Source organism: Sipha flava, unplaced genomic scaffold (assembly GCF_003268045.1).
Source record: "Sipha flava isolate LNK unplaced genomic scaffold, YSA_version1 255_pilon_pilon, whole genome shotgun sequence".
NCBI classification, from domain to species: Eukaryota; Metazoa; Arthropoda; class Insecta; order Hemiptera; family Aphididae; genus Sipha; species Sipha flava.
The window spans coordinates 707,333-721,270 of NW_020272908.1; the positions used below are offsets into that span (position 1 = coordinate 707,333).

A 13,938-nucleotide genomic window follows, 5' to 3' on the forward strand; every position below is an offset into this window, starting at 1 on the left:
GAGTCTTGGCCGCGGCCGTGAATTAATCAAAACTATTATACGCGCGTACTGGTGTACCGTTTATGCATAAACTTACACATACACACACATATGCAATGCATATACACACCATATATACGTGTCTACATGTGTATACAATCGGTTTTGGCCCGGCGGCCGGGGCCGCATATAACCGTTAAGTGTTTTGGTACTGAACCGTCCGTTCACTCAAAAAGGTCTAACTTTTGGTGAGTCGTGACGAACGTATTTTTCTTACACAACTCTAAACTGCAATTGATGAACAACCCAAAAATTACCCAGAAACCATCGTTTCCTATAGATTCTTATCTTATTATGACTTTTTATTCGGTAAAACCGAATTGGACATGATAGGTTTTCGGGAGGAACAATTAGAACCACCGTGGTCTAACATTACTCAAAGTATTCAAGTTACGCTCAGCACGTGATGTCTTATCTGAGAGCGCTCATCCCGGACGTCATTTATCTAAGGACTACCTTAAAGGGAGGCTGTGTACGTTTTTTAAATAAGCCGAACATGTGTGGATGAAAATAGCAATTCAATATATTACAATAACAACAAAAACCAAACAAAAAAGACATTAGGTTTCTTGGGCAGCTGCTTATTTTAAGTGCATTTTCACCTTTGATCAAACGTCCTAGACCCGTTAGGTCCTATGCCACCTTGTGCGTTAACATCGTTCGTACAGGGTCCGAATAACGTTACCCGGATCCAACCTACACATTACATTATCTTAGTTTTAGAGATGAAAGCGAAAAAAATAAAACGGACATTCGGTACGGATTATTTCCGTTATTTATGGTGACTCGTGTGCGAGTACCGTACACTATTATCCGACTAACGGTTGTTTAAGCCCCGACCAACACCATTAACAACTCGTATAATAATAATAATAATAATAAGGAAAGTTAAAGCTATATTCGTTTTCCCCGAAACAGTAATGTTGCCGCAAATTATTTTATCTTTCGGTTCATAAAGGTTAATGAAAACCGCAGTTCTTTTTATCTTTTTTTTTCTCTCCTACCGCCCCGACGGCAGTAATCGAATTTTAAACTCCTCCGGGCGAAAGTTTTTTTTTTTTTATATAGCGCGGTTTTTCGATTAAATTCCCGTAGTTTTAATAACAATAAAAAAAAGTTAGATATTTGTTTTTCGCCTTTTTTTTATAATTTTATTTATTTTTTTTTATATTGAAACCATTCTTCGTAATCCGAGTTAGACTTCATTAATACACTATTTTAGGTTAGCCTTGCGTACGGGATCGAGGTGTTTCATCCTTTTGAGATTTTCTGAATAATTTCTCAAAACGCATAATTATCAACTCCTCTATACGTCTAGGATGAAAAAAAAATAAATCCAACACGAATTAAAATAATAATTGTTAGTTTTATATACAAACAATGACCGTCATGGTATCATAACATTTGTTCTCCGTCCGTGGTTTTTATTCAGATCGACTTGTGCAACAACGCATCTTGTAATTATTGATCGTAACATTTAAGTACAGAAAACTGTGTTATTATGTTGAAAATTATCATTTGAAAATCTAATTCAAAAAAATTTAAAAAAAAATTTACTGAGCAAATGAAAACTTTAAAAGTTATGAGCTGTTAAAATGTTGAGTCATATATGACCCGATGATATTAGTTACGTAAGTGAAAATCAGGATAACAGTTTAGTGTTAATAATAATAATAATAATAGTAATAATAATAATAATAATACTGTTGAAACGTTTCGAATCTTATATTTCACGTGATGCTATTGCTAAATACAACCCCACGCTTATTAAGTTCAGGTCCGCATATATATCGCGACCCTCTGAATCACTCTTTTTTACGTATATTTTAATTTCCATGACGAAGAAAATATGATTACTTATAATTAATTACATGTGAGTGATAGGCGAAAACAGCCGATCGATATTTTGACCGAGCATTATGAATGACGACGATCGATCTCTTTTCATTTCTCTCATTGTATGCTTCTATTCTGGCGGCGTATTGTTATGTTATTATTATTATTATTATTATTATTATCACTAATCACCCATGTGGTACATAAAACGTAGCAATGTGCTGCATTTTTTTTCGAATATATTTTTAATTATTGTATACAAAAATAATGTAACTCACGAAACAGAGTGTGTGTGACTATTGCAATCGTCATCCACTATTTTCAGCAAAATATATTGATGATTTTATACACCATGGTGTTCAGCACCAATAAGATGTAAACATTATTAGATTTGAGGAGATATTTCAAATTTTAAAGTTTTACTTTAAAATATAAGACGACTTTAAACAATCTTCACCGCTCACTCTGGTATATATTGATTAAAAACCGTTTAGAAATCAATTGTAAAATATCATAATCGGAAAACGACGGTGCTAGTGAGATACGAAATAATAATGTCCTTCGAGTGGTTATCGAACGTAATAAAACGCTTGTGTACATATTTTCGAAAAATAAAATGTAAGATTATTCTAACGTAACTCTTAAATGATACAAAGATTATGTTTTTAGGCTATCAAATTAAAATTTTACGATAAAATATTACGTTTCGCTAATATTTTAAGATTTTTATCGTTCTTGATTGCAATAAGTCCCCGAAATTATTATTTTCTGTATTACATCGGCATAACATTCGAATAAAAAAGTATCCTATCCTAAACACATATTATGTAATGATAATAATTACAATCATAATAGTGTTCAGAGGGTAAGCGGAAGTCGAAAAGGACACTTATTGCCCTCGTAGTGATAAAATGTAAAATTTGGTTAGCCGTGGTGGCACGAGGCTCTAGTTAATTATTTTCACCCCTGGCGATTCTGCACGGCGCAGCAGTTTACGATGAACCTTTGTTTTTATATCCTGACCGAAACAACTGTCGATTTAATCAACAGGACACGTTAACACTCAAATAGTTATTTACACACACACACACTCACATACACGCACTTAAATAAGCAATTAAAATGGTTTCAAATCGCTGTAAAAAGAAAAAAAAAACTAACAATAAATTGAGCCAACACGCGTTTTCTTTTCGATGCTGTCGACATTGTGCAAACAATAGCAACAACAACAACACAACGAATCCTCCACTAAAAAATTAATCGACTAAACTGTGAGTACTTAATATTTGTTAAAGTAACGTATTGAGCTACTGTTTTATGTTTCGAACTTACGAGTTCCTATCGGACATAAAGTAAAAATATAAAGTAGCGATCGGCATAATGTAATTGTAACGATAACAATAAAATGCTTCGAGCTATAAGTTACATATGGTTCGTGTACCTTATCTTAATACCAACTTTGTATGTTGTACGTTATGGAACGTTTGGTGAATAAAGACCAATAACCAGCACGCACAGTTCAATATTCATAGCTACACGTCGCGGATGTGAACTATGTATTTTCATATAATGTTGTCGTGAAAAATACGTTTTTCTTGAAAACAAGTTACCCTTTAATACTCTAACAAATAATATTCTGGAATATTATGTTGTTTCTTTTTGTTTTCTGATTATAACTTAAGTTCATAAGTTATTCATGATTGTCGATTTTATTGTTCGATTTACTTTTTTATACGGTCAATCATATTTTATTTAAATTATTCGAATGATAGAACTATTGTTTCGAAAAAGTTACATAGTTTTCTTAAAACTCTCTTTGACGCTCTTTAATAGTACACGTTTCGGTGTTTCAATTTTTTTTTCTTTCACTGACGCCATCGAAAGAGACTTTAAATCTTAAAATTTATGTATTTTAAATCTTCATATGACCGAATAAGTCGATTCACCACGATGTAACCAAACTCGACATTTAGTGCGTGATCACAACGTAAAACTGCCCAACGTATCTTTTCGTTACCCCACATTAACAGATTTTTTTCCATTATAAAAATCGTATATACGACTAAAAAAAAATAAATAAATAAATATTTTGAACAACCAATGCTCTATGGATACTATGGTTTTGTAACTTTTTGAAGATAACAGTTCTTTTCTACAAAAAGTTTACTGATTCCTACACTAAATTGTTATAAAACAGACTCGTGTTCCATTAAAATATATTTCTGTTAAGTTATTATATTGTTCGAACTTCTGAAGTGCTTTTCACACGCCAAACTAAATGTCAATCGTCGTCCAGCGTATGGCCAGCGTATAATTTATTGACCGGTGACGCGTAGCCAGTAATTTGACCGTATTGTACTATGACTGTACGCAATATTATTAATACATTATGCAGTGAAACCTCTCAATAGCCAACATGCTTGATCACCAAAATATTGTCCAATTTTCGCAGGTTTCCGTTATTAAATGGGGATGCATTTTTTTAAATTCATAAAGGGTCAATTCTAGAAAAAAAACACATATATAAGTTAAATTAAACAATGTACCATTTATGGATATATGTATAATATTATTCATATGTTATTATTAAATATAAATGTTTACATTTTTATATTTAAACAAATTATTCTTAATTATAATTATTTGAATTACATATATGTTTATAAATTATTATTAATTATTATTATTTAAATTATATATATATATTAATCGCCATTTTAGCTTAGTTAACATTAAAGCTGACAAGTTATATTAAACATCAGTGTATTTATGGACAATAAATCTTTAGAAACTAAAAATGTAAACTATTTAAAAAAAATGTTTTCTACTTGAGTAATTAACTTTAGTAGTACATACATTTAAATGTATTTATTTCAACCTATATATTTAACGTCTATTGTGTATTAAAAATAATAAAATAATAAGTTATTTTGGTCACATCCACGGCACGATAAATAAAACTAACACGTGTAAATTTATTGTATAAACATTTCCGATGCCATCTTTGAGATCATATCGCACCTGACGTAAATATATATATAATTTTATCCAATAAAATATAAATTTATTTAGTTAAAGTGGTTGATAAAGTTATTTTGATAATAAAACAAGAATTTTCATAATAATAAGAAAAATGGGATTATGCAAGCTAAAATGACGATTCAGGCTTCTGTGTGGTATTTCGAATGGAAACAAAACAAAACTAAGTAAAAAATTATAATACAAAATCTTTTTATACAACTACTACGATAATATAAGTTCGCTTAACATTTCACGTACGCAAATCAACTGTGGTTCAATTCGTTTCCAGTCCGGTGCTCGAAATCAATGGCATAGAGAAGTAGTATTTTAATGTGAATATTTTCGATAAAAAGGGATTGAAATTTATTGAAATATTTTTAACATTAAAAATAAAATTGCAATGCTCCCAATATGACCTTATCCATAATTGTTCAAATATTTATGTTTAAATAATTGATTAATATTTTAACGGCAGTCAACCGTTTATTAGTTACGTTCAAATTGTATATATATGAGAACAATCACTTATTACTTTAAACAGCGTGTTTGGGTTTCAAAATGAAAATTGTTTCACGTCGCGATCATGTGCAACCTAATCTTTGACATGTCACCGCCGTCAAATTGAATCGATCCGTACCTTGATCATAACAATATGCATAAATATGATTTTATTTTCTACACCCGTTATACAACAATATCCTGATGAATTCGCAACCGCCGTGAGTATATTATTGTGCTATATGTAATTACAATAATATTTTATAATATTATATATTATATAAGTGTAAATAAAAGTAAATAGTTTAACGCGTAATAGAATTGTAGCAACAACCATCAACCATTGGTTTTCAATGATTTCGACGTTCTCTGTTTGATATTTACTAAGGTAGTCCTGAAATCAACAGCTACACTCGATTATTTTGAAATACGTTCTTCATCCCACAAAAATAAATATATACTATTTCCAAGCCCACTAAGGTGAAGAATCGTTTTACCCCTCTTGATATATGCCAATATTAGCTATATTCGTTTGCCGGACGGTTTCAACCACATAATACCTGATACCATTGTCATTACATTGTGTCGTGTTTTATTCGATAACGTTTCATTTTTTTCTTTCTTGACTTTCACAGTGGCATACCTAAACATGGGACAGTTGTTGGCCACGATGGGCCGTTGCGAAGAAGCGGAATCTGTGTTGAAATTATGTGCCTCCCTAGACGGCTCGCTTTCTAAGGACCCTGTGAACCACGAGACCAGTAGAGTATCAGCGTTAGTTACGCTGGGCAAACTGCACGCCGATCGGGGTCGGTTTTTGGATGCGGTACAAGCTTATAAGCACGCAGTCACAGTACTGCCACCGTACTATAACCCTCGAGTAAGTATTCGCGGTATTATATTACTTTTTTTTTTTTTGAGCTTAACCCTCAGATGTGCATGGTTTATAATATTTCCATGAATGGATTAAAATGTTTTCGCTTTGATAGGTTTACAGAATTTTATCAAATAAAAATCGTCGACAGACGATTAGTCACGTGTACGTGATAAAAACTATTCTATGGTAGGTGCACAAAAAAAAAAAACTTAGAAAGAGATATAATTTGATGTCTACTCATTATAATATTTTTGGTGTTATAAAAATTTATTTTATGGAAACATTTAGTAACGCATGCTGACGTTTCCTACTCATTTAACTTCCTCTATTCGGATGATAAAAATAAAAAAATAATGACAAAAGAGATACGACTGAAAAAAAAAGAAACAAGATCAAATTTTCAACGTTGAAAAGCAGTTTCTTTTGTGATGACCTAGTCGCCAACGTGCAATGAAGAAATAAAATAAAAATCGGTAGATGATTTCGCGAACAACCTGTGAAATATAATACAGTGGTACAGTGGACCAGTATAATAAATAAGTAGTGTTCAAAAAATATCAATGAAAATATATATGTTCATAAATAAATTAATTAATTCATAAACATGTCATGTAAACATATTATTATAACTAATGCTTGAAGTAAGAAATATTTTTGTGAAATATTTCACAAAAAAGAGAAACATTGAATTTTTTTCTAATATAAATGTTCATGATTGTTATTTATTAATTATTAGTTATACTCGTACAATCTAAAAGTTCTGAGTATAATCATTGATTTCCTTAATATTATAAAATTTTGAAGGTAATTTATGATAATTTAACATAAAAATAAAACTTATTAAAAAATGTATATTATAATACTGAAATATCTCACACATTTAAATTTTATAAAATTTTCAAACACTAACTAAAACACTCTGCGAAAATAGAACGTTGTATTATTATGTAATGGGTATCTTAATCATTAGCACACAAATTAACAAATCTGGAAGTATTCGAAAAAGAAAGTATGAATACGTATTATTATGTAGATTCATCAAATCCTATCAGTACCTATAGAGCTTTATTTTACGGTGTGAACAATTATTAAAAACTTTAACGCACAAATCCTTTTATGGTTAGTGCTGTATAACGATTTTTTTAAACATTTTGAGCGGATCCTCCTCTTCCCTTCAAAAAAAACAAAAATTATATAAACATAAACATGGGAGGAAACACATTATTTCAAATCACTTAACCGTTGGTCGCAATATTATTATTATTTTTTTTTTTTTTACTGTAAATAACCAAAACCCATAATATTTTTAAGACTTTATACGTAATATGTTCTAGCTCAAACTAATGTTACATAAAACTGTTCTGTAATCGCTAACGGTACAACAATATAAATATTGTTATCAGCGGTTCCCAACATTTTCGAGACTATTACTCGCAAACCGGATAAGATATTAGTAAATACCCCTACCCTCTAAAAAAAGCATTAGTGCCAGTTCTAACGTAAAACTTACATTATTTGGTTATCGGTTATCGCAATCCAATTACATCGATTTATAGAACAGCAACGATGGATATATATATTATGTAAAGAAACATTTAATTCTTTTATTTTTCGTTCGTACTAATGTAAAAAAGGTTTGCTTCGCAGAAGATAATTGACAGTAGGTACACTATATAAATATAATTTGAAGATTATAAAAATAATAACAATAATTATAATAAAAAGTTATACATTATAAAATTAATATGCAATAAGAACAAAAAAAAAAAAAAAATTAAAAAAATTAATTTAGTCTTTACTTCTCAAAAAATCTTATTTTACCTCTTGGATGGTAGTTAGAGCATGGACCAATTGCGCCTAAAACAAAATTTTTATACTAGGGTCATATACTAATTGCGCTGCATATATTTTAGGGAGTGTACCAATTGCGCTCTTTATACTTTACGGTCAATATACCAATTGCGCTTGTATTCAAATTATATTATTCTAATTGCTATGCTAAAATTAATATTTAAAAAATTATTATTATTGTTAAAACCTGCAAAATACAAATATTATGATTACCATAAACTCAAAATCATATTACTTTATGCTTTATGCTTTAATACTTATTTATGCTTTGTATATTTTATAACAGTGTATTATTATATATATATATATATATATATATATATATTAATATAGGGAATTCTATGAAACGTTATTATTATTATGCACATATTTTGATCACGGAAGTATGCATTTGAGTGATGGACGAAAACAAGTTTTCATTATTATCGGATATATTTTATCAGCCTAATTGTTTCATTACACACAATATATACTGTAGATAGAAGAACACATTGATGATACCCAATATAAATATAATCATATTGATAGGTACCCAATACTTATGTCTTGTTAGTCATTTAGTATTAGTTTGAGTTGTTTGACGTTACAATATGGATCGGTTTACATAAGCTTTTAGTGAAAAAAAGTAAACCGTTATTAGTTCTTGATAAGATTAAGTTTCGAAAATGTACTATCTCAAAAAATTGAATAAAATGGAGATGTACAATTAAATCGTGTACTTTAAATTTTTTATGGGATGTAAGTGAAACGGTGCTTTTAAAATCTAATTTTGACCATAACCACGAAGCAAGTTCAAATATTAATAGACAAATTGTTGCTAATTCATTAAAAAGAAAAGCAACAGACCAAGTTATAACACGATCACTAAAATTTATTCGGAATGAAATGCAATCAAGTGCGTTAGATTTGACAATAAACGATGTGCATTTTATACGACAAAGCGTTTATCGTACTCGTAGAAAAACGCTACCACCTTTACCGAAAAATGCTATCGAAGTGCATACAGCTTTAAATGATTTGAATACGAATACACACAAGGGTGAGAATTGATTGCTTATAAACAAGAATATGTTGAATATAATATGTTTTTCTACAAAATCAAATTTACAATTTTTATGTAGTTGTGATAAAATATTTGTTGATGGAACATTTGAATTTTGTTCTAAATATTTTTACCAACTTTTTACGATACATGGTTTGAAAAATGGGCACTATATTCCACTTATATTTTTTTTACTGCCAAATAAACTATCAAGTACATACGAATATTTATTTCGAGTTTTAATTAATAAATGTGCAACATTCAATCTTGATTTTAATCCAAAAACAGTCGTTGCCGATTTCGAACAAGGTATACATTTTGCAGTTAAACAAGTCTGGCCTTCAATACTTCTAGTGGAGTGTCGATTTCATTTATCACAAGCTTGGCGGAGGAATATTCAAAGTTGTGGACTACAAACAGAGTATAAAACCCCTAATTCTGAAGTAGGAAAATGGCTACATTTAATTTTTGGTTTATCACTTTTTTCACACGAAGAAGTGGAGAATGTGTTTGTAGAAGAAATAATGACGATTCAACCAATTAATTCAAATCCAACCAAATTCACTGATTATCTTATTAAAACTTATATGTATATTATCTAATTCTACATTTCCTCCGAAACTGTGGGCGTCCAATTCAATAAGTTGTGAACGTACTAATACGTGTGAAGCTTTTCACGCTTCATTTTCTACAAAATTTTATTCTCCCCATCCAAATATTTTTGCCTTTTTAAAAGTTATTATTGAAACGCAGACTAGCACGTATATTGTAATAAATATTATAGAACAAGAAAAATATATTTCAAATAGAGCATATTTAAAAAAAAAATTAATAATTCATAAATCGATAAATACAAATATGGCGAAATTTTTAAAAATTGTGTGTTATCATTATTGTAAAAATGATAACAATCAACAATGACAATCAACTTGTGACCAGTTAATGTATCCACCTATTAATTTATTTATAGGTATTATATATATTTTTTAAATCAGCATATTATTATTATTATACTTCGTGGTAATAATAAATATATTACGCTGTAAACTAACCAAATTATATTATTCTAAATTGTAGTGCCATGCTCAAATTAATATTCCAAAAATTATGATTATTCTTACCTTAAACTCAAAATCGTATTATTATTATTATATTTGTGATTTAACCACCTATTCTCTTAATATTATTAATATTATTTTATTTTAATTTTCATTAACTTAATTGTATAAAGCCTATACATTTCACCGATTTGGAAGACTTTTACTTTTAACTCGCAAAAAAATCGGTTATTAAGTTTTTCTTAGGTAATGTAAAATTTATTGAGCGCAATTGGTCTATCGACCCTAACATTTTTAGAGCACAATTGGTATATCGACCCTAAAATGTTTCGAGCGCAATCGGTAAACTCCCGGTAGTTACCCCCAGGTTGGAAACCACTGATTCGTATCGATTTTCTGTGGTATCGCTAGTGCTTATTTCTGAAAAGAGATGTACGTTGTATAGATCTCCGTTCGGAGCGGGCATTGACTTTTCTCCCCACACGGTATCACACTACCCTAAACCAGAACCACCCGTATACATTGCCTGTCAAAAACGGTTTTTGCTAGATTACGTGATCCGTATTGCGCGCGTTTACGATGTGTTGTAGACACGGAGTACACAGATAAATTAAATGACAATCCGCATAGGGGTGAACCGGATAGAATTGCTAATTTTATTTATTTTTTTAACTATCAACGGGCACGTATCGTTTTGCTAAATCGATAACGGAATTAAGCCCATCGAAAGAATGAAATAAAACGCTTACATGTATATCATATGCACGTATACGTACGTACATATATTACGCGTAATAAGTATGTATGCAAATTTGTCCATATATACATTCAAAACTACACAATAACAGTAAATCCGCTTACCAGCGACACTAGCAACATAATATTATAATAATCGACTAGATTCGGTGTTAACCTTTTATTCGTTCCCCATTTATGTGTCTGATTTAATATTTCCGAGAATAAAAAATTATTTTCATCGCAAACTCGCGTAACTCTAGGATTTGAAAAACATTCCAAAAGATTTACCATCAAAAATTTTTATTCGCTGAAAATTTAAAAATAAAAAAAATTACTGATATCCACGGATGAGACAAGATTAGTTAAAAAAAAAAAATAAAATAATCGACAGTTTAACGCGAAGTGTTGGACTTCACGACTTCTTCGTTTTGTACGTTCATAACTCGACGTGCCTCAGACTTCCTTTCCTATCTGTGAATAACGACCACCGCGGACAGGTATGGAGATGAACGATATTATATCGTTATGTTATTCGTATATTGACACCGTGGCGAACGAACGGATATTACTCCGTTCGCTTTTCTGGGCTTGCATTACGTCCTTTGTCGATTATCATCCATCCCGTGCACTCATCGTCACGGTTCGGCGTTCAATACGCGTTTATCATCATATTATAAAAGGCTCCGTAACCTACTAAACCGCCTTCGTTCTCCTCCCGAGTAGATTGCGACACAGCAACACACAATAATAACAATATGTACGGTACAACAACAATAATAATAACATTATTATAAACATCCGAATAAGGTCGCCGAAAACAAATGGGATTCGTAATCTCCAATAGCATTCACGTGTACATAGGGGTGCAAACGTATTTCCGCGCGGAAACAAAACCTATCGCCGATATCCTCGCGCGAACGTAATTTAATCCGTTTCGATTTAGGACGTGGCGCTTATCGGTTAAACAGCGGATTGCATCGGCACGGACCGTTCGTATTTTTTGACTTTAAATACGTAATACGGGTAGAGGTATAATAGGTAATGCATTATTATTATTATCATATACATACAAATGGGAGTAGGGTAAAACACATCGAATCAGACCGCTCTCCGGCGTCAAACAACACGTGCCGCCGCTACGAATCTCCAGTGTACGTACAAGAATCGGCTATGTGGTAAATATACCCTACACCCCGTTTTAAGGTCCATGAGATTTCTCTCTTCACCCGTGCACGGGGGCACCCGTACTACTTGGCCGGTTTTACCCAGCTTCCAAACGGGCAGTGCTTTACGAGGTGTGTCCCTAGGCGAGCTACCACCGATGTGAGTCGGTTTTTCACTCGGCTACCAGGTTAGACTTCATCAGTCCACGATACTATCCTTGTCATTTTTTTATTTAGTTTAAGTAACCATCTGTGTTCATATTTCGTCAATAGAGTGACTAGCCTCCCAGGAGTCACCATGAGGTCTTCACCGATAGGTTTCGTCCTGCCAATGTTCGACTTTTACCACTATCGTCACTCCAGTGACCGCCACTACGAAACCGATCCCTGACTAGTTACCATGTTATCTGTCAGGCGCCTTGCCCAAGTCTATCCCATAGTACCAATTTCCCGCGTTGTTGAACGCGGACGTCTATCGGTTTGACGTTTCGATGAGGCTGAGCCGTTCCATCTCCCACTATTTTTCTTGTGTTGGACCTGGAGGGCTAGTGGCTAGCCCATTCTCCAGTGTAAGTACGATGCTGCATTATACGTGCGCCGCTGAAATATTTTACTTCCGATGCGCTTTCGCCGCAATCGAATTCTGTCGTTTTGCTCAGCGCGGCGCAGTACATCTAACGACGTCAACGGCGAAATAAATGCACCGCGTACGCATTTCGTATGGTTTTTTTTTATTTATTTTTTTTTTGTTTTTATAGCACACATATGCGTTGCAGCTCAGTACACGCGTGTGTACATTATGGCAGGACGTACATCCGAACGGAAAAAAAAATACGAAACTACGACTAATCTTGAGTAGATGTTTCTTTTTATCCCTTCAACCGCCGTGTTATTTGTTTATTCAACACACCTTTCTGCCTTCCGTCCTTCGTGTTCACGTTAATAATTAACACACGACGTCCGACCCTCGGTTTTCACCCTTGTTCGGTCCGTGTTTGTTACGGTTTGTTTGTTTTCTCTCTCTCTCTCTCTCTCTCTCTCTCTCTCTCTCTCTTTCTCTCTCCCTCTCTCTCTGTTTTTCGTTTATTACGATACTTCGTGTTATCACTAATACTCGAGCGGAATAAAAAAAAAAAAACTACGTAATCCCTGTCGCCGCGGTTCGTACGGTATAACGCTGTCGGCACGAGTCTGAGTCGGGGTCGTTGTCGCGTGCGTTCGGTTGCCTGGTGGACGAAATGGAAAAATAATCAAAAAGATAATCCAACCTTAACCTCTCTTAAGGAAGAAGAAAAAACAATCAAACAACACTACACGAACGCACGTACGTACACGCTATGCACGTGTGTGTCGCAACAATACGATTCGAACGGCCGTATTCGTTCGGTCGTTCGTTCGCCGGAAACGAAGAAAATCTCGTAGCAACACATTTTGCACGTGTACCCTACAATATTGTGCGCTCGACTAAACAGTATACGCACGTTTTTTTTCAACAATATTCCGTGTATACCCGAAGCCCCGGGTCCGTGAACATGTCCGAAGCACTACCCGTCGCCTTTTCATAACAATATCATCATACGCGTGTACAGACATATTAATACACATAATTGTTGAATAAAGTGTATAAATATGTTGTACGATCGTATTTGTACTTTGCATGTGTTTGGCTCGGGGCATTTGCAGTTGTCTTTCGGTACACGTTGCGCTCTCTGCCACTCGTCCCCGCCCGCGCGTGGATCGCACGAAAGGTTTAATCGAAAAAAAAACTTCACATCCTTTACGTTACACGGCTGCGAACATGTATACGTATTATAA

At 32.7% G+C, this 13,938-nt stretch overlaps 1 protein-coding gene across 1 annotated transcript in view; it reads left to right on the forward strand.

The window, feature by feature from the left end:
• Nucleotides 1–13,938, forward strand: part of LOC112684690 (transmembrane and TPR repeat-containing protein CG4341-like) — a 311,792-nt gene that overhangs the window by 275,186 nt on the left and 22,668 nt on the right. Inside the window, exon 8 of the mRNA XM_025556330.1 lies at nt 6,030–6,274. Within this exon, the coding sequence (XP_025412115.1) occupies nt 6,030–6,274 (245 nt within the window). The remainder of the gene's footprint in view (nt 1–6,029; nt 6,275–13,938) is intronic.